Source organism: Stenella coeruleoalba (assembly GCF_951394435.1).
Source record: "Stenella coeruleoalba genome assembly, chromosome: 2".
NCBI lineage: Eukaryota > Metazoa > Chordata > Mammalia > Artiodactyla > Delphinidae > Stenella > Stenella coeruleoalba.
The window spans coordinates 149,124,682-149,145,992 of record NC_137147.1 but is presented as its reverse complement, the minus strand read 5'-3'; the positions used below and the strand labels follow the sequence as shown (position 1 = coordinate 149,145,992).

At 40.5% G+C, this 21,311-nt stretch overlaps 1 protein-coding gene and 2 long non-coding RNA genes across 6 annotated transcripts in view; 1 reads left to right on the top strand and 2 right to left on the bottom strand.

Annotated features, from left to right (window-relative positions):
- The window catches only part of LOC307182121, a 75,427-nt gene extending 74,413 nt beyond the window's left edge, over positions 1 to 1,014 (bottom strand). For all 4 annotated transcript variants that reach the window (XR_013827121.1, XR_013827122.1, XR_013827123.1 and 1 more), the window contains exon 1: positions 907 to 1,014. This is a non-coding gene — a long non-coding RNA (uncharacterized lncRNA). The remainder of the gene's footprint in view (positions 1 to 906) is intronic.
- POLR2M (RNA polymerase II subunit M) lies at positions 954 to 11,486 on the top strand. The gene is made up of 4 exons (XM_079913274.1): positions 954 to 1,341; positions 3,073 to 3,720; positions 6,594 to 6,798; positions 8,532 to 11,486. Exons 1-4 carry the CDS (start codon positions 1,229 to 1,231, stop codon positions 8,676 to 8,678), a joined length of 1,113 nt encoding a protein of 370 aa, XP_079769400.1. The 5' UTR covers positions 954 to 1,228; the 3' UTR covers positions 8,679 to 11,486.
- LOC307182122 overlaps positions 4,441 to 21,311 on the bottom strand; it is a 229,442-nt gene continuing 212,571 nt past the window's right edge. Inside the window, exons 4-5 of the long non-coding RNA XR_013827125.1 lie at positions 6,599 to 6,768; positions 4,441 to 5,072 (exon numbers count right to left, since the gene is read on the bottom strand). This is a non-coding gene — a long non-coding RNA (uncharacterized lncRNA). The remainder of the gene's footprint in view (positions 5,073 to 6,598; positions 6,769 to 21,311) is intronic.

Below are 21,311 nucleotides of genomic sequence, written 5' to 3'. Positions count from 1 at the left end.
GGGAGACTGGTGTTGGAGGTTATAGGGTCTTTCAAACCTCCCAGTGGATATCTATTATGACTATAGCATGCTTCCCACTATTTTCTTTGGGACACAGCTCTCCTTGCTGAACTATAAAGAGAAGGTAAGAGCCAGGTGTGATGCTTATTATACTGCTTTCTTCAACAGCCTAAAAAACTTTCTCACAATTTGGAAGAAGGAGATTTTCAAATTGGTGTGGTAGAAGGAGCACCTGGGCATTTGTGTCTAAAATCTGATGTTCTCACTTAATAGTTTTGTGCCCTGGGAAAACTTCAGTTTTTGTGCCTTTGTTTTTCTATAGGCAAAATAGGGAACTGTGAAAGAGAGGTTCTCCACTGGCTTGTACAGCATCTCCCACCCCCATCACCTCTTGTGGGGCTTTGCAATCCTGTGTGTGTGCCGGGGAGGGTTGCGTTTTAATCGTGTGTGTGTGCGTGTGCGCGCGTCGGGGAGGGGTGCGTTTTGCATTCTTATGAGGAGTGCCAAAGCAACCAGTGGGCAGAAGCCAGACACCAAGTATCCTGCAATGCCTGAGGCAGTCCGCAAACGAAGAAAAGTCCTGCTCCAAAAGCCACAGAACCCCATTAAGAAACGCTCATGGTCCCTAAGGGTCCTTCCAACTTTAACATTTGAGGACTTCACTAAGCCTTGCACTTGGAGGGCCACGCCAAAGGCCAGGGCCTCCCGTGCCCGGCACATCCCCCAAGCTCACCAACTGCTAACCAAATCATCACTCAGGCTTCCACATGTATTTCACTTCTCGGAGATACCTTCCCTGGTGCCTGTTGCCGTCTTATAACTCTATTGTTTGACTGTTACCTGATTAATGTCTGCCCCCCTCCCCGACTCGGTCAACTCCTTAAGGGCAGGGCCCGGAGCACTCACCTAATACTTTCTGAACATAACAGGCGGAGAGCGGATGCACAGGGGAAGAACAAGCGACTCGAAAGCGCGCCTCGCCGGCGTCTGACGTCACTCGGCAACTTCCGTTCCTTCCCACCCCCTCCGGCCACCCCTCCTCCCTGTCCGAGTTTGTTTCCGGCGTTTCAATAAAGCTCGATTCGGCTAGAAGAAGACAGTTCTTCCGGGAAAATGGCGACTCCCGCTCGTTCGCCGGAGTCCCCGCCGGCCGCGGATCCGCCGCCAGCAGCAGGGGCTGCCGAGGACGCCGAGTGCCCGCCGCCTCGCCAGCCTCAGCCCCCGCAGAATGTTCTCGCTGCCCCGCGGCTTCGAGCCCCAAGCTCCCGAGGACTTGGGGCAGCGGAGTTTGTCGGAGCTGCGGGAAATGTTGAAGCGCCAGGAGAGACTTTTGCGCAACGTGTAAGCTTGGGTCCCGCCGAGTCACCGCCGGGCTCCTAGGGTTCAAGCTCCCTGGGACGCGTCCCTCCCCGCCCCCACCCCGATCCCGTCCCGTCCCTGGAAGGTGACCTTGCTTCAGTCAGGTCCCTTCCAGGCCCACGGGCGAGTGGCCGGCCTACAATCGCAGAGCCGACCGCTTCCAGCCAGGCGCGGGGCGCCTGTGGGGATGGCTTCCTAGCGTTTCAGCTCGTCATCAGCTCCTCGTTGGTTTTACCCAGCTCCTGTGTCGGTTCTCCGAAGGGGGGGATCTGTATCCCAAATCCTTTCTCCTTCCCTCCTCCCCAGTAGTGCCCCAAACATCTAGTCAATTTCATCTGTAGATCCCTATTTTTACAGGAACTGTAGGAAATGGGAAGAGTGGGATAAAAGAGTTGTTTTATTAGGCAAAGAAAGTTTGATTCCCATTCAGCTGGTAGACTTAATAGGTTTTAGCAGAGGATCGGTATAATGAAAATGATTTTTTAGGAAGCTGATTTTAGCAGGTCGGTGCAGGATAGTTTGAAGGAATAAGAGACAGAAGAGAGTAGGAGGATATTTTCAGAGAGGTTCCCAGTAGGGGAGTTGTAAGAAAGTGAACTAGAAGGGTAGTTGTGGGATTGGGAAAACTTCATCAGGTGTAGGATAATTTGCATATGTAGTCGACAGAGATGGCTGAAGTTTCCAGCCTGTATGGAACACCATTAATAAAAATAGGAAAGTTGGGGGAGGGGAATAGGTCTGAGATTGATTTACCAGAGCTGAGTTGATGGAAGAGTTAATTATATCTGATTAAAAGCTGGAGAAGTGGTCAGGAGGCTCAAGAGAGAGAGAGAGAAGGTTGGGAAAACATGGGCATCGCAACTGGAGACGGATGTTAAGTTAGAATTGGGGGAATGAATGTAGTGTCATAAAGAATAGAGGGCCTGAGATCTAACCCTCCCTTCCCATTTTATTGTATGGCTGAAGAAAAGGAAATCAGAAAAGGAACTTCTGCCACTTAGCAAAAGGGGCAAATGATCACTTGGGGGGCTTCTTACAACTATTTTGACTTGGCGAGAATGGGATTTTAGTCTACAGTGGTGAGTTAACTTTTGGTCTTAGGACCCCTTTTACTCTTAAGACAGCATCCTGAAGAGCTCTTGTGTGTCATATCTACTCATATTTATCATTGTCTTAGGAATTACAAGTGAGAATCTTTAAAACACAAGAATACACAAGCACACATATTCTATTAGCCATGAGAGCAATGATATCATCCATATCATGTGGCCTCTGGCAAACTCCCCTGTACTCATGGTAAGAAAATGAGAGTGAAAATGCCAAATAGTATCTTAGTGTTATTATTAAAATAGTTTTGATCTTGCAGGTCCATCCACCTCCCCTCCCCATGAAGGTCTTGGAGATCACACTTTTAAAAACTGATGATTTGGGGGATGTCTTTTATTAGTATCATGCTTAAAATACTTCTGCAGAAATTCTAATTAGATGAGACAAATGAGGCATATTCCCTATTCTTCCTGCAGCCCCTTCTTTTTGGGGGGTATTTGGATAATGATTCTCTTATTTCATTCCTGTTTTGGGGCAGTTGGAAATTGGATTTTTGACTTAAAGATTGATTCTTCTCCCTTTGAGAATAATGCTTTTTTGTCTGTATATCTCAAGTTTAAAAACACGGCTGTCTCTAATGTATACCTGTTCTTTTCCTTTTGCCAGAAAATTCATTTGCAAATTGCCCGACAAAGGTAAAAAGATCTTAGATTCCGTCGCCAAACTGAAAGCTGCCATTGCAGAACGTGAAGAAGTTAGAGGAAGAAGTGAACTCTTTCATCCCATTAGTGTAGACTGTAAGGAGAGGCAAAAAGCGATTACAGTTGTTGATGGGGACACAGATAAGGCCAGGAATTCTGACCAGATACTTGATACTTCATCACCAGTTCCTGGCTGTTCCTCTGTAGCTAACATCACATCATCTCAGACAACCTCACAACAACAGGGACTGGCACGTCCGACTCTCGGAGGCGATGCTGAGGCCCCTGAGGCTGAACACACAGTGAGCGAACGCCCAGCTTCCAGCATCAGAACTGCCACGCCTTCCTCATCTGCAGCTAGTGAGCCCCTCACTCAGCATCGTGCTTCAAGTCAAGTGGAGGATCATCCTAGCAGCTCGGACGACCTGCTTATTGATAGATTACAAAGGATCACCATTGCAGACCCCGTTGAACACCACTCAGAAGAAAACCAGAGTCCTGAGAACTTGGCCGGCCTTTGCAGTGGGCTGCAGAAGAAGCCTCATTACATGGAAGTGCTAGAAATGCGAGCCAAAAACCCCATGCCCCTACAGCATAAATTTAAAACCAATGTGTAAGTACCATCAGAAGCAGGCTTGTCACAGGAGCATAATGTCTGTTAAACTCAAAAAACTGGGAGAATGCTTTAAGGTCAGTGGACTTGGTGTGAGAACTACTTGTACTTGGGAATGAGGGTATTGTGGAAACAGGGAAACTAGCCTGGCTGGAGTGGAGGATTCATGTTGAAAAATGCTTTAGTTTTTTTAGCCAAATAATTGAAAAGGTCTTCAATGACAGATGGAGTGTTAAATTTCAGGAGACTTCAGCAATGTCTCATATTAAACATGGAGTTAGAGAATTTATTACAGTTTTTTCCAGAACCATTTTCTGGTATGTAGTTCCCCCTTTGACTAGCCTGTAAGCTAAGGGGAAAACAATTGCAGGAGCTGATAGCCTTTCTCAGTAAAAAATATTTGTGTGCTCACTATATGTAAGCAGCAGATGCTGTGGCCGTACAAGAGTAAAGATTCTGCTCCTTATGGAGTTTACGACCTAGATGAGGACTCGCGGCTTACACACTTGGAAGAACGTTAAACTGTATAATAATTTCAGGAGGAAGGGAGCTGAGAAGGGGTTAAAAAAACTGAAAACAGATTTGGGCAGGAGGGGCAAATGAACCCTGCTTCTAAGGTCCTTGTCATAGTTTTGTGTCCGAAATCTTCAGAAAAACAAAAGCTCTTTGCAAAGAGTATTATTTATTTATATGCAAATATAACATTCAAATCAGGGAGTAGATTTATAAGAATGTAACATCAGATACAAAGTCTAACCACTACTGCCTTTCTTTGAAAAACTGAAAGCCTATATAGGTAAAAATACTTAAAACCAATTTTTTTGTTATAGAGACTTTAAAGTTTAGTCCTATCTTACCATTCATTTTTATAACCTCAAAACTATTTCTTCTGCATAGAAAACCAGAATTATGTTACATTAATTTTTAGTTAGGAATAAAAAGTAATCATTGATTATTTGGTCATCTTGTGCGTGGTAAGGTATCTTTCCTCACTTCTAGGGAGGCAGAAGACCAGAAGCATCATCTAGTCAATATATACAACAGAGAAGACAATACACTGATCCTGGTTCTGTTTTATGGTCATTTAGCTGGAAGTGGGAGGAGAGTAAGGGAGTATCAGTGGAGGGTTCCCAAGGGAAGTGTATGAGAGACAGAGACAGAAGTGCAGTTATCAACAGGCTGGGCCTTGGTAAGTCAGGCTGTAGACAAATGGAGGTTGGGAGGTGGGATAAGGGTGTCCTTTGGCTTCTTTTCTACTCTTCCTTTGGCCTCCTACATGCTCCTCTGGATGCTGGAGGCCGCCCATCATCTACTTCTAGTCCAAGTCTTCCCAGAACTTCAGATTTGTGTAGCTGTGAAACCCGACCATGTGGGGGTGATCTGTGGCACCTTAGGTTTACCAGGTACAAAGTAGAACTCATTTCTTCCCAAACTACTTTCTCCCATATTCCCTAAGTCAGTAGTGCCACTACCTTCTTTCTTTCCCTCCTTTCCATACCTGCTAGCCATGGAACCTGACAGTATATTTCCTTGACCTTCAACTCTAATCATTGTTATGTTCATCCTTTCTCCTGTCAAAGTGAAGACTCTCATTGCTCTCTTAGGCTACAGATGTGGTCTGTCCTGGCCTAGTTTTAACGCTACCAGTCCATCCTCTCCACTGCTGCCATAGTGCAGTTTGTAAAATGTAAACCTGAACCTGTTACATAGAATAGAAGTCTTCTCTGTGTACTGGACCCAGCCTACTCCGCCAGCTGTATCTTGCTGCCTTTTCCATTTTCTCCACTTCCAGTGCTTCCTGTGTGCTGCAGCCCTGTCACTCCTCACTCCCTGCTGGGATGCCATCAGGGATCCCATAATTTACATGCCGAATTCTTATTATTCTGAGACTCCTCAAATTGCACACTTTTTTTTTTTTTTTTGTGGTACACGGGCCTCTCACTGTTGTGGCCTCTCCCGTGCGGAGCACAGGCTCTGGACGTGCAGGCTCAGTGGCCATGGCTCACGGGCCCAGCCGCTCTGTGGCATGTGAGATCTTCCCGGAGTGGGGCATGAACCCGTGTCCCCTGCATTGGCAGGCGGACTCTCAAGCACTGCGCCACCAGGGAAGCCCTAATTGCACTCTTTTGAAGTGCTTCTGACAACCACCCTGTCTCCTATTACAACTGGCCGTTGCCGCCTTTTTGTTCCAGTGTACCATGTGTGGGCCTATTTTATGGCACCTGTGATATTATACTACACTGAAACTGTTTACAAGTTTATTTCCCTCTGCTGGACAGTAAGTCCCTTTGCAAATGTATTTGGGGTTTTTTTTTTGTTTTTTTTCTTTTGCGTTATGCGGGCCTCACACTGCTGTGGCCTCTCCCGTTGCGGAGCACAGGCTCCGGACATGCAGGCTCAGCGGCCATGGCTCACGAGCCCAGCCGCTCCGCAGCATGTGGGATCTTCCCGGACCGGGGCACGAACCCGTGTCCCCTGCATCGGCAGGCGGACTCTCAACCACTGCGCCACCAGGGAAGCCCCTGCAAATGTTTTTGAATGAAGAAAATGAAAACAGACTTCAGCTCAAGTATAAGCTGAAGAGAGAAGGGAAAGGCAAAGAGTCTATCTAAACCTATTATCTGTTAGAGCCACACGTTGTCAAATTACTTGCCAAAAAGGTGCCAATTTAAATATTTCTGTTTTTGAGGTAAACATGTTAAAAAAAAAAGTTTTATTTACACATGTAAATAGTGGTAAAGGGCTTACTATTACTTTTGTAGAAGAATTAATTGCCAACGTTAAAGGCCACATTTGTGTGTATGAATGTTGCAAATATGTGTCTATGAAAAGGAAGTAGTCTGGTGGTGTAACATAAGTGTTGCTTCCTTCAGCTTACCTTCACATCAACGTGATTCGTTGAGTCCTTGTCAGAGGAGGGGGTCTCCTGTCTCCTCAGAAGAGAGACGGCACAGGGACAGGAAGCATCTCGATGACATCACAGCAGCCCGGCTTCTGCCACTCCACCACATGCCTACACAGCTGCTCTCCACAGAAGAGTCGCTGGCACTTCAGAAACAGCAGAAACAGAGTTATGAGGTATTTAGGATATGACTTGTTTCTTTTCTGCATGTTGGACGCTGCTTGAGTAAGTCAGAATTTACTCCAGGTTGTTCAGGGAGAGCGGGATTTAGTAGAAGGGATTAGGTGCTAGAGACATGGTTAGCATCCCATCAGGTCTCAGATGTGTGCCTCTAGCTTGCAGAGTCTCAAGTTTGCTGGAACTGCAGGGAACAGCTACCTGTGACATCAAGGTGGTATTTTCCAGGAAATATGGGGAGACTACTGCAAAATTTCACATCTCTGAAAGCCCAGGCTGTAGGTAGCAGTAGTATCTCTTCTTGGTCTTCCACCTTAAAAAACCTATGTGAGCGCTTGTCAGTGGTGGAATCTAATTGGAACCCTGCTAAGAGAATCAAGGAAGTGCGGTTTCCAAGCCCCTTCAATACAGGGAGAGCAGGAGAGGGATGGGGAGGTAGTGGTGTGTTAGGAACAGACAGTTGGGGTCGGATACACAGGCCTGCAGGCCCTTGTAAAGACTGAAGCATCTTCTACTTTTGGTCACTTAATTTTGGATAGCACTTTCTTCAAAGATCTGTGTGTTCTGCATGGAACTTTAAATATGTATGTTGACAGTCTGGGTATAAAATAATGGGATGGGAGAAAATTAAGTGTGAGGACCATTGGGAGGAAAGAAAGGGTCTGATATACTTAGATAGTAATAATTAGAGCCTCCAGGAAAATAGCAGCCAAACCTAGTTTTGCTTAGGTAGATTTTAATGGGGTACCATATGTCACTTACTACAAAATTAGGTTGTTATTCTGCCTTGGCTTTCCATAAAAGCTCCGTTGGCATGGATTGGGATTTTCAAGGCACTCCTTTTTAAAAGCCAGTTTTCTTCCTCTCAGTGCATTCAAGTTATTGCCTGGTTGTAACTAAGCATTGAGGAATTATTTTTTAAGTTGTCTATTTGATCCTAAATGCCTGTCCGAAGTTATTTTTAGGTTGAATTAAACCATTCAGTTTGGAATTGGTTTCCTTGGTAGTACTAGTTCCACTTCAGTCCCACCTACCTGTGCTATCCGTGGCCTTAGGGGAGGGACATAAACAAGTTCCAGTGGTTTGGGGGGCAGTCTGAGAAAAGTGAAGAGCCAGAATAGGAATGAGCATTGCCACCTGCCATCAGTCAGTGATGGTGTCTTTGCATGTATAGAAGCACACTGCCAATGTCTAAGACTTACTTAACTTTTCATGGGAGTTAATTTGGAGAGGGATAATCAGTTTTTAGTATTTTTTGATTTTCACTGTGGCATCGAAATGTAACTCTCAAGCCTGGAAGCCATGATTTAATCTAGGAAAGAAGATTCTTCCAGTTGGAGGATCAGTACAGCATTAGTGATTTTTGACATTTGATAGCTCAGATTGTTCTTCAGGGTTGTATATACACATGCACGTGCCCACATATTTGAAAATGTTTTCATGTTTATAACTGTTGTAGTGCTAAGCTGATTCCTCAGTTTCTCATGTAGAGGTGGATATTTCAGTGCACATGGTTTATCAGTGGAAGTCTGTCATCACCACTATAGCAGGCTAGTAGTAGCTCTCCCCAGCCCTGCCATGTAGTGTCTGTGGTAGACACAGAGTGCGGTAGAGAACACTGACTGGGCTGGAATGCCCCTTTATTTCCGGTTGTGTTCCAATGACTTCCCATTGAAAAATTGTAGGGAAAAGGTGTGAGTGTATAATTTTTGCTTCATTTTTTGTTTTAAAGGAGATGCAAGCCAAGCTCGCAGCACAAAAATTAGCTGAAAGACTGAATATTAAAATGCAGAGCTATAATCCAGAAGGGGAGTCTTTGAGGAAGTACCAAGAAGTAAGGGATGAAGGCGATGATCAGTCCTCCGATGACGAATTCTGAAGATGGGCATTTGGATCTTCTCCTAAATCTCTGCCTGTTGAGATCTCATTATCTTACATCAAACTTTCTAACAAGTATCAAGATCAGTGTCAGACATGGTTGAGAGAAAGTTTTGTCAAGTTACAACAAGGAAGCTATAAAAATAGCCCACTTTCAGAAGTTAACTTTCATGTGCTTGAAAAGTTTAATATTTGAATATTGTGTTTAATCACATTATATTAAACTTTTGCAGTATGTCGTGTGTTGGTCTGATATTTTAGCATATAGTAGAGCACATTTTTTTCTCTAAGCCAAATGAAAGCAGGTGATTAACTGCTTTTTTCTTTATACTTACCTCTACCAAATAGCATTTATTACATGTCTTTCAGTGAATTATTTAGTTGTCCCAGGCATCACCTAAAATGAATTACGAAAATATAGTTCTCTCCTTTTTTGAGTAATGAAGGGAGCAATCGAGAGAATTTTGTGCATGTTGCATGGGGCTGTTACAGGATTGGATGTGAAATACCAAGGAAGACACTCATAGAAAATGCTTAAAACGTTTGTTTCCTTCTGTCTTCCCTTAGGAAAAATGTTTTCTTTCTTCTGGTTAGGAATAAGGGGTACTTTTAGTTGATGCTGGAGGGTGGATGGTCTTTCTAGGTGACCAGATTTGTCTGGAGTAACATGAGGAACAGGAAGAGTCTAAGATGACTGATGTACGTGAAGGGAGTAGCTGTTCATAGGCCTGGCCTGACTTGACTTCATTGTTCTAACAGATGATAGGTTCAGTTTGATAAGAAAACCAAAAATTTTTTTAAAGCTACCATTGGTTTGTTATCAATATGTTGCTTTTCCGCCCCCCCCGATGAGGGTTATGTACACTGCAGAAACCTCAATCTCATATATACGCAATTTTAAAGGACGATGGTTGTCTCCAGAGAAATTAACACGTTATCAAAGTTTTCTTTGTCTAATATGTTGGCGCCTTTAAACACTGTTGAAAGAATAAAATATTAATTAGAGCAACTTCAAAATGCTAATAGTGATGTTTTACTGGTGCTTAATTAAATGTAACTTAACTTTAAAGGAGACTTTGTTTATGAAATTTGATCAAGAATACATTTAGGCAGATGTACATGTGATAGGAAGGGCTCAGTTCTATGTCATGTCCTTCCAGGAATGGCTACTGTTTTCCATCTCCCTTTTGCCCTCCTCCCAACAAAAAGCAAATGTAGAAATACGCTGAGCAAACAATTCCATTATTTTTAGTTTTTAAAACTAATTGTAAATGATTTCACATCCTAAAGTTATTTGATGCTCCTTCTTTATAGAATGAATACATGTTATTTCTGGAAAGCTGGATCATGGGAGGGCTCACGTGCACATACACACAGTCCCCCTGTAGTCCTACCACTGAGAGGGGGCCTCTGTTAACATTTGGGTACGTGTACATACGCATACCTTTCTATGCATAGCTATACAATTCTATTTTCAATAATACAATCATACACTGGTTAACAGGCTGCTCTATACACTGTAAACATTTTCACATATTAAATATTTTGCATTTTAGATAGCTGCAGGATATTCCATTTTATGGGTGTACTATAACTTTTAAAATCAACTTGTTGGTAAGTGAGGAAAACTGAGGAATAGTAGTAGGTTTCCATATCTAGCAAGGGAAGGAATCAGGCCTCAAACTCAAGCCATCATCCAACCCCAAAGCCAATGCTCTTCACCAATGAATGTTTATCCTGAGAACGACCCCCAGAAGACAAAATGATATCAACAAACTGACTGGAGAGGAACCAAGATGGCGGAGTAGAAGGATGTGCTCTCACTCCCTCTTGCAAGAACACCAAAATCACAACTAGCTGCTGGACAATCATCGACAGGAAGACACTGGAACTCACCAAAAAAGATACCCCACATCCAAAGACAAAGGAGAAGCCACAATGAGATGGTAGGAGGGGCGCAATTACAGTAAAATCAAATCCCATAACTGCTGGGTGGTTGACTCACAGACTGGAGAACACTTATACCACAGAAGTCCACCCACTGGAGTGAAGGTTCTGAGCCCCACATCAGCCTTCCCAACATGGGGGTCTGGCAACGGGGGGAGGAATTCCTAGAGAATCAGACTTTGAAGCCTAGTGGGAATTGACTGCAGGACTTCGACAGGGCTGGGGTAACAGAGAATCCACTCTTGGAGGGCACTCACAAAGTAGTGTGCACATCGGGACCCAGAGGAAGGAGCAATGACCCCATAGGAGACTGAACCAGACCTACCTGCTAGTGTTGGAGGGTCTCCTGCAGAGGCAGGGGTGGGGGCGCTGTGGCTCACTGTGGGGACAAGGACACTGGCAGCAGAAGTTCTGGGAAGTACTTGGCGTGAGCCCTCCGAGAGTCTGTCATTAGCCCCACCAAAGAGCCTGTAGGCTCCGGTGTTGGGGTGCCTCAGGCCAAACAACCAACAGGGAGGGAAGCCAGCCCCACCCATCAGCAGACAAGCAGATTAAAGTTTTACTGAGCTCTGCCCACCAGAGCAACACCCAGCTCTACCTACCACCAGTCCCTCCCATCAGGAAGCTTGCACAAGCCTCTTAGATAGCCTCATCCACCAGAAGGCAGACAGCAGAAACAAGAAGAACTACAATCCTGCAGCCTGTGGACAAAAACCACATTCACAGAAAGATAGACAAGATGAAAAGGCAGAGGGCTATGTACCAGATGAAGGAACAAGATAAAACCCCAGAAAAACAACTAAATGAAGTGGAGATAGGCAACCTTCCAGAAAAAGAATTCAAAATAATGATAGTGAAGATGATCCAGGACCTTGGAAAAAGAATGGAGGCAAAGATTGAGAAGATGCAAGAAATGTTTAACAAAGACCTAGAAGAATTAAGGAACAAACAAACAGAGATGAACAATACAATAACTGAAATGAAAACTACACTAGAAGGAATCAATAGCAGAATAACTGAGGCATTAGAACGGATAAGTGACCTGGAAGACAGAATAGTGGAATTCACTGCCACAGAACAGAATAGAGAAAAAAGAATGAAAAGAAATGAAGACAGCCTAAGAGACCTCTGGGACAACATTAAACGCAACAACGTTCACATTATAGGGGTCCCAGAAGGAGAAGAGAGAGAGAAAGGACCTGAGAAAATATTTGAAGAGATTATAGTCGAAAACTTCCCTAACATGGGAAAGGAAATAGCCACCCAAGTCCAGGAAGCGCAGAGAGTCCCAGGCAGGATAAACCCAAGGAGAAACATGCCAAGACACATAGTTATCAAATTGGCAAAAATTAAAGACAAAAATTATTGAAAGCAGCAAGGGAAAAAACGACAAATAACATACAAGGGAACTCCCATAAGGTTAACAGCTGATTTCTCAGCAGAAACTCAGCAAGCCAGAAGGGAGTGGCCTGTTGTATTTAAAGTGATGAAAGGGAAGAACCTACAACCAAGATTACTCTACCTGGCAAGGACCTCATTCAGATTCGATGGAGAAATCAAAAGCTTTACAGACAAGCAAAAGCTAAGAGAATTCAGCACCACCAAACCAGCTCTACAACAAATGCTAAAGGAACTTCTCTAAGTGGGGAACACAAGAGAAGAAAAGGATCTACAAAAACAAACCCCAAACAATTAAGAAAATGGTCATAGGAACACACATATTGATAATTACCCTAAACGTGAATGGATTAAATGCTCAAAACAAAAGACACAGGCTTGCTGAATGGATATAAAAACAAGACCCACCTATATGCTGTCTATAAGAGACCCACTTCAGACCTAGGGACACATACAGACTGAAAGTGAGGGGATGGAAAAAGATACTCCATGCAAATGGAAATCAAAAGAAAACTGGAGTAGCTATACTCATATCAGATAAAATAGACTTTACAATAAAAAATGGTACAAGAGACAAGGAAGGACACTACATAATGATCAAGGGATCAATCCAAGAAGAAGATAGAACAGTTATATATACATCCACCATAGGAGCACCTCAATACATAAGGCAAATGCTAACAGCCATAAAAGAGGAAATCGACAGTAACACAATAATAGTGAGGGACTTTAACACCTCACTTACACCAATGGACAGATAATCCAAAATGAAAATAAATAAGGAAACAGAGCTTTAAATGACACAATAGACCAGATAAATTTAATTGATATTTATAGGACATTCCATCCAAAACCAGCAGATTACACTTTCTTCTCAAGTGCGTATGGAACATTCTCCAGGATAGATCACATCTTGGGTCACAAATAAAGCCTCAGTAAATTTAAGAAAGTTGAAATCATATCAAGCATCTTTTCTGGCCACAACGCTATGAGATTAGAAATGAAATACAGGGAGAAGAACATAAAAAACACAAACACATGGAGGCTAAACAATACATTACTAAATAACCAAGAGATCACTGAAGAAATCAAAGAGGAAATCAAAAAATACCTAGAGACAAAAGACAATGAAAACACGATGATCCAAAACCTATGGGATGCAGCAAAAGCAGTTCTAAGAGGCAAGTTTATAGCTATACAAGCCTACCTCAAAAAACAAGAAAAATCTCAAGTAAACAATCTAACCTTACACCTAAAGGAAGTAAAGAAAGAAGAACAAACAAAATCCAGAGTTGGCAGAAGGAAAAAAATCATAAAGATCAGAGCAGAAATAAATGAAATAGAAACAAAGAAAACAATAACAAAGATCAATAAAACTAAAAGCTGGTTCTTTGAGAAGATAAACAAAGTTGATAAACCATTAGCTAGACTGATCAACAAAAAGAGGGAGAGGACTCAAATCAATAAAATTAGAAATGAAAAAGGAGAAGTTACAACAGACACCACAGAAATACAAAGCATCTTAAGAGACTACTACAAGCAACTCTATGCCAATGCCAATAAAATGGACAACCTTGAAGAAATGGACAAATTCTTAGGTATAAACTTCCAAGACTGAACCAGGAAGAAACAGAAAATATGAACAGACCAATCACAAGTAATGAAATTGAAACTGTGATTAAAAATCTTCCAACAAATAAAAGTCCAGGACCAGATGGCTTCGCAGATGAATTCTATCAAACATTTAGAGAAGCGCTAACACCCATCCTTCTCAAACTCTTCCAAAAAATTGCAGAGGAAGGAACACTCCCAAACTCATTCTATGAGGCCACCACCTGATACCAAAACCAGACAAAGATACTACAAAAAAAGAAAATTACAGACCAATATCACTGATGAATATAGATGCAAAAATCCTCAACAAAATACAAACAGAATCCAACAACACATTAAAAGGATCATACACCATGATCAAGTGGGATTTATCCCAGGGATGCAAGGATTCTTCAATATATGCAAATCAATCGATGCAATACACCACATTAACAAAGTGAAGAATAAAAACCATATGATTGGGCTTCCCTGGTGGCGCAGTGGTTGAGAGTCTGCCTGCCGATGCAGGGGACACGAGTTTGTGCCCCGGTCTGGTAAGATCCCACATGCCGCAGAGCGGCTGGGCCCGTGAACCATGGCCGCTGAGCCTGCGCATCCAGAGTCTGTGCTCCACAACGGGAGAGACCACAACAGTGAGAGGCCCGCGTACCGCAAAACAAACAAACAAAAAAACCCCATATGATCATCTCAATAGATGCAGAAAAAGCTTTTGACAAAATTCAATGCCCATTTAAGATAAAAACTCTCCAGAAAGTGGGCAGAGAGGGAACCTACCTCAACATAATAAAGGCCATATATGACAAACCCATAGCAAACATCATTCTCAATGGTGAAAAACTGAAAGCATTTCCTCTAAGATCAGGAACGAGACAAGGATGTCCCCTCTCACCACTATTATTCAACATAGTTTTGGAAGTCCTAGCCACGGCAATCAGAAAAGAAAAAGAAATAAAATGAATACAAATTGGAAAAGAGGAAGTAAAACTGTCACTGTTTGCAGATGACATGATACTATACATAGAGAATCCTAAAAATGCCACCAGAAAATTACTAGAGCTAATCAATGAATCTGGTAAAGTTGCAGGATACAAAATTAATGCACAGAAATCTCTTGCATTCCTATACACTAATGATAAAAAATCTGAAAGAGAAATTATGGAAACACTCCCAATTGCCATTGCAACAAAAAGAATAAAATACCTAGGAATAAACCTACCTAGGGAGACAAAAGACCTGTATGCAGAAAACTATAAGACACTGATGAAAGAAATTAAAGATGATACCAACAGATGGAGAGATACACCATGTTCTTGGTTTGGAAGAATCAATATTGTGAAAATGACTATACTACCCAAAGCAATCTACAGATTCAATGCAATCCCTATCAAATTATCAATGGCATTTTTTACGGAACTAGAACAAATCATCTTAAAATTTGTATGGAGACACAGAAGACCCCGAATAGCCAAAGCAGTCTTGAGGGAAAAAAACGGAGCTGGAGGAATCAGACTCCCTGACTTCAGACTATACTACAAAGCTACACTAACCAGGACAATATGGTACTGGCACAAAAACAGAAACATAGATCAATGGAACAAGATAGAAAGCCCAGAAATAAACCCACGCACATATGGTCAACTAATCTGTGACAAAGTTGGCAAAGATATACGATGGAGAAAAGACAGTCTCTTCAATAAGTGGTGCTGGGAAAACTGGACAGCTACACGTAAAAGAATGAAATTAGAACACTTCCTAACACCATACACAAAAATAAACTCAAAATGGATTTGAGACTGAAATGTAAGACGAGACACTGTAAAACTCTTAGAGGAAAACATAGGAAGAACACTCTCTGAGATAAATCACAGCAAGATCTTTTTTGATCCACCTCCTAGAGTAATGGAAATAAAAACAAAAATAAACAAATAGGACCTAATGAAACTTCAAAGCTTTTGCAAAGCAAAGGAAACCATAAACAAGATGAAAAGACAAGCCTCAGAATGGGAGAAAATATTCACAAACGAATCAATGGACAAAGGATTAATCTCCAAAATATATAAACAGCTCTTGCAGCTCAATATTAAAGAAACAAACAACCCAATCCAAAAATGGCAGAAGACCTAAATAGACATTTCTCCAAAGAAGACATACAGATGGCCAAGAGGCACATGAAAAGCTGCTCAACACCACTAATTATTAGAGAAATGCAAATCAAAACTACAATGAGGTATCACCTCACACCAGTTAGAATGGGCATCATCAGAAAATCTACAAACAACAAATGCTGGAGAGGGTGTGGAGAAAAGGGAACCCTCTTGCACTGTTGGTGGGAATGTAAATTGATACAGCCACTATGGAGAATAGTATGGAGATTCCTTAAAAAACTAAAAGTAGAATTACCATATGATCCAGCAATCCCACTAGTGGGCATATACCCTGAGAAAACCATAATTCAAAAAGACACATGCACCCCAATGTTCATTGCAGCACTATTTACAATAGCCAGGTCATGGAAGCAACCTAAATGCCCATTGACAGATGAATGGATAAAGAAGTTGTGGTACATATGTACAATGGAATATTACTCAGCCATAGAAAAGAACGAAATTGAGTTATTTGTTGAGAGGTGGATGGATCTATAGACTGTCATACAGAGTGAAGTAAGTCATAAAGAGAAAAACAAGTATCGTATATTAACGCATGTATGTGGAACCTAGAAAAATGGTACAGATGAACCAGTATGCAGGGCAGAAATTGAGACACAGATGTAGAGAACAAACGTATGGACACCAAGGGGGGAAAACCGTAGTGGGGTGGGGATGGTGGTGTTGTGCTGAATTGGGTGATTGGGATTGACATGTATACACTGATGTGTATAAAATTGATGAGTAATAAGAACCTGCAGTATAAGAAAACAAAAACAAACAAAAAAATTAATACTAAACTTTCTTTGGCTTATTTGTACGGAAATATGTTAATATTAATGTTTCAGACATTACATGAAATTTCTAAAAATCTTGTATGTTCTGGTATAATGTTATAAGTCATAATTCTTGTTATTACTTTAAAATGTAAATTTCAGAAATAACTTAAAAAATAAAATCAACTTGTTTCACAATTTGTTAATTATAATGTAACCTGAAAACAGTGATGAGATCAACATGTTAAAATATAATTACATCTGTATAAAAGTGATTTATTTCCAAAAGGTACCTTTCTAGAAGTGAATTGCTAGGTGAAAGTATAAGTTTTTGAGACTTGATATCCATTACCCCCCACAAAGACTGTTTCCTTTGACATTCCCACTAGCAATATATCAAACTCCCAGAATTGCAAATTGCTATTTTAAGATATTTGCCAATAATTGCAGAAAAGGACTACCTTTAAAATGTGTGTTTCCTTGATAACAAACGAAGGTTGAGAGTTTTTTCACGTTTATTGACCATTTACATTCATTGTTTTGACCATTGCTTAGTCGTATCTTTCCTATATTCTCTTGGAGAGTTTGCCATTTTTATTGGTTTATATGTTTTTTTATGAATTAAGATGTCCATTTGTTTTCATGTGTTACTGTTTTCATGTGTTACTTGCCTTTTAATACAGTTGATGGTGTTTCTGTGTAGAAGTTGTTTTCTTTAGGAGTCTACCTTTGCAGGTGTGCTAGAGCCTGCCTTCCCTACCCCAAGGATGGTTACAGATTTATCCTTATTTTCTTTTAGTACTTTAAAAAATTTCACTTTTATACTTATTTTTAACTCAGAAGGAAATTTTTAATCCATCTCAAATTTGTTTGGGAATATTGTATGAGATGAGGTTTAATTTTTAAAAAATTTTCACTGTACTGGTATAGAATATTAAATTCCTCTGTTTTTTGTGTCTTGGACCTATTTCTGGCCCTTCTAGTTTTCCACACTATTTTAATAATTATGGCTCTAATCACTGTTAATATTTCGTAGTACAAGTTCTCTCTCATTCTTTTAAATTTTGTGAAATATACAGAAAAGTACATAAAACAGATATGTACATAAAACAGATATGCAGTTTAATGGGTGAAGCCAACAGCTATGTAATCACAAACCAGATGCAGAAAAGCCACTGCCAGCACTCCAAAATCTCCCTGTGTGTCCCCTCTAGCCTTGCCTTTGTCTCCCAGAGGTAACTACTATTCTGACTTTATGGCAATACTCCCCTTTTAGAAAATAGTTTTACCGGTTATGTGTGCAACAATATGATTAGTTTGTTTTGCCTACTTTTGACATATAAAAATGGAATCACACTGTATGTTGTGTCTGGTACCTTTCACTCAACATTGCTTATATAATTCACATCACGTGTTGGTGTGATTTATTCATTTTCATTACTGTATGATGTGCCATTTCCTTAGTACCACTTTATTTTACTGCGACGGACACTTCTATAGTGATTTCAGTTTTTGGCTATTATAAGCAATGCTGCAACGAGCATCTTTGAGTGCATAAACACATTTCTGTAGGGCATTTACCTAGGAGTTTAATTGCTGGATTATGAGGTAGGCATATCTTTAACATTTAATATCCCTCTCCTTTTCCCCTGCTGTGTATGAGGCCAGTTCACCAACACTTGATATTGCCAGACTTTAACTTTGGCCAGTGTGATGTTGAGACATTCATTGTGGTTTTATTTTGCATTTCTCTAATTAGAAACAAATTTGAGCATCTGCCTATGTTCACTGGTCACTGCAATTCTTCTTTTGAAAAGTGCCCATTCAAAACTTGTCTCTGTTGTGTTCATGTCAGCTGTCTTTTACTCATTGATTTGCATATATTCTTGGTACTAATCATTATTGAGTTACATCTGTTGTAAATACCTTCTCCTTCTCTGATTATTTTTCATTCTCATCATGGTTTTTTGATGAATAAAAATTCTTCATTTTAATGGCAAATCTATTCATCTTTTATGTTTAGTATCTTTTGTATCTTTTTTTTAAGGAATATTTTCCTATCTTTAAGTCATGAAAATATTATCTTTTAAAATCTTTTCATTTAAAAAATGCTTTATTATTTTCCATTCTTACTATGTTATGTTTTGATTCCCCCTGGGATGTATTTGTGACTGTGTGAGGCAGGGTCTTTTGTATAGCTGCTGGTCCTGGCACTATGCAGTGCCCTTCTGCCATTCATCAAGCATCTGTATAAGCCTCTGGTCCTTTCTGGGTCCTCTCTGTTTCTCCATTCCATTAATCTATTTGGGCTAATATTACACTACTTTATTTATGATAGCTTTATGATAATGCTGGAGTAAAGCCTGCCATCCTATTCAAGAGTGTGTTGGCTCTTTTTGGCCCTTTGCATTTTTAAATTTAAATAAATTTTAGAATCAGCTTGCCATGTTCCACAAAATAAAACAACATATATATGTCTATGTCTCTCTCTCTCTATATATATATGTGTGTGTGTGTGTGTGTGTGTGTGTATGTGTGTGTGTGTGTATATATGTCTCTCTATATAAATATGTCTATTATATATATGTCTATATATATATATATCCTTGGTAGTACAAATCTCCATTTTCAAAAAACTGCTTGATATTCTGATATTAATTAACTTTTTATTTCTGTATTTTGAGACTTAGGAGATTTGGACACTTGCCATTTACAAACTAACTTACTCTTTCAACTAGGATGACTATTATTAGTCTATACAAATTAAATAGAAAATTCACAATGCTGTTTTACTGTAGATAACTAAAGTATTGTGTAGTTTTGATTGAGAAGAGTTAGCAAGTAAGAAAGAATTTTTTAAAAAATATTAAAGTTGTGTTTAGACAGGAAAAATAGACTGAATCTGCAGTCATGAACTCTTACCTTCAATTTTCAAGGGATTATGTTAAGAGAAGAAAGTAAAGTGCTAAAATCTGGGGCTTTACCGGATCTGTGGAAGAGGTTCTGAGGATTAATCTCATTACATAATAGTTATCTATAAGGTAATTTTCATTTTCATAGGACCTGGCTCTAATCCACATCGCATTCTCTGGGGAGCCAGGAGCTGTGAGTCAAGGTGTAGGTAGATAGCTTGTGGGATTATCCCTGTTTCCTGTAACAGGAATTGAAGTAATTTGCTCAAGGGCACTAAGAGCAGCGAAGAAAAGAACCCAGCACTTGAGATTTCTGGGCGCTGGACCCATGGATACCACAAATCAAGGTCTCGTGTGGGCTTTAAAAAGTGCTACCACTAAGCAAGCGCTCAGGTTACTCCGGCGGTATTTGTCCTGTCTCTATGACTTACACTGCAAAAGAGTTTTTTTTCTTCTGATAAGTTTTGTACCTGGAATATTTTATTTTTCAGCATCTTACAACTGTGTGACCATTTTGGCCACTGCTGGTATCTTGACCCCTCCCTCCTCACTTGGTACCATAGTTGACTGCATAAATATTTTTAGGAGAAGAGATGCCAGTGAAAGTGACATCCGGTATCACGGGCTTTCTTCAGAGGACCCAGTAAATCTTGCGGTTGACAATTTGCAGGCTTTGTGACAATTTATAACACTAAAAGGAAGTAAAATTGTTAGAAAAAAAATGATTCTGTCTTTGTGTAGGAAAAGTTGAGAGTGCCTATGCTAAATAAATGAAAGGGTTCCACATCCCGCTTTTATGAGGAGCATATAGAGTCATCTACAAAATATGGCAAATTGTGTTATTGATTAGCTCTTTGACAGGGAGGGGAAACTTAAAGCTATTATTTTAATTTCTGGCTAAAGTGAGGAAGCTTTGATACAGGGCCGATGAAATAAACCTCGTGTTGGATAATACTGAACTAGAGCCAGACCACAAATCAGAAGCGATTCTGAAAGCACAGCATAAAAGCCTGAACAATTAAATATGATCTATTACGTCCCAGATGATTTTAGAAAACTTGGAATTAAAAAAAGGCAAAAAAGAGGGTAAGCCACTGGAATAGCATTAGATTATTAGATTTAGGATTTAAATGCCACTATTTCCTTTGAATCCAGTGGGAAGTTCTATACTCTCCTGACTCTTTAGTCTGTAAGATGGGGTCAGTGACCCCTTATCTAATGTATGGGGTATGTTTTGAGAGAACAAAATTTCAAAGTGTGGTCTTTATAGAACACTTTGAGGTCTAAAAGAGATTCTATATGAAAACCTTATTGTAACGATGGTAACAATTATGATTGAAGTAGTTTAGGAGGTACCTTTTGGCATCTGAAGTAAAATGTTTTAAAATCACCACCAGATGAAGCTTTTAATTTAGTGTTAAAATTAACTGAAAACAATAGAGACTCCCTAAAAAAAGCTATTTTGACAAGGGGAAATTAGGACATTGAACTAAGGAGAGACCCAGCTTTGTATGGAAAAACTTCACATTATTAAAGCAAAAGAATGAGAGTTGTAAATCGGGTCCTTGGAGCATACAGAAAAGCTCTTTGAAAGATGGAGACTCAGCTTGGTACTTATAAACTCTGTCTGAAAATATTGCTAGTAAATACATCAGTTCTCTTAATCAGTACCACATATATTTGTATTGAGTTAAATAGCTGTTCTATATATATTTGTTTGTTTGTTTTGTTTTGTTTTGTTTTTTTGGCCACGCCATGCAGCATGTGGGATCTTAGTTCCTCAATCAGAGATCGAACCCGTACCCCATGAAGTGGCAATGTGGAGTCTTAACCACTGGACTGC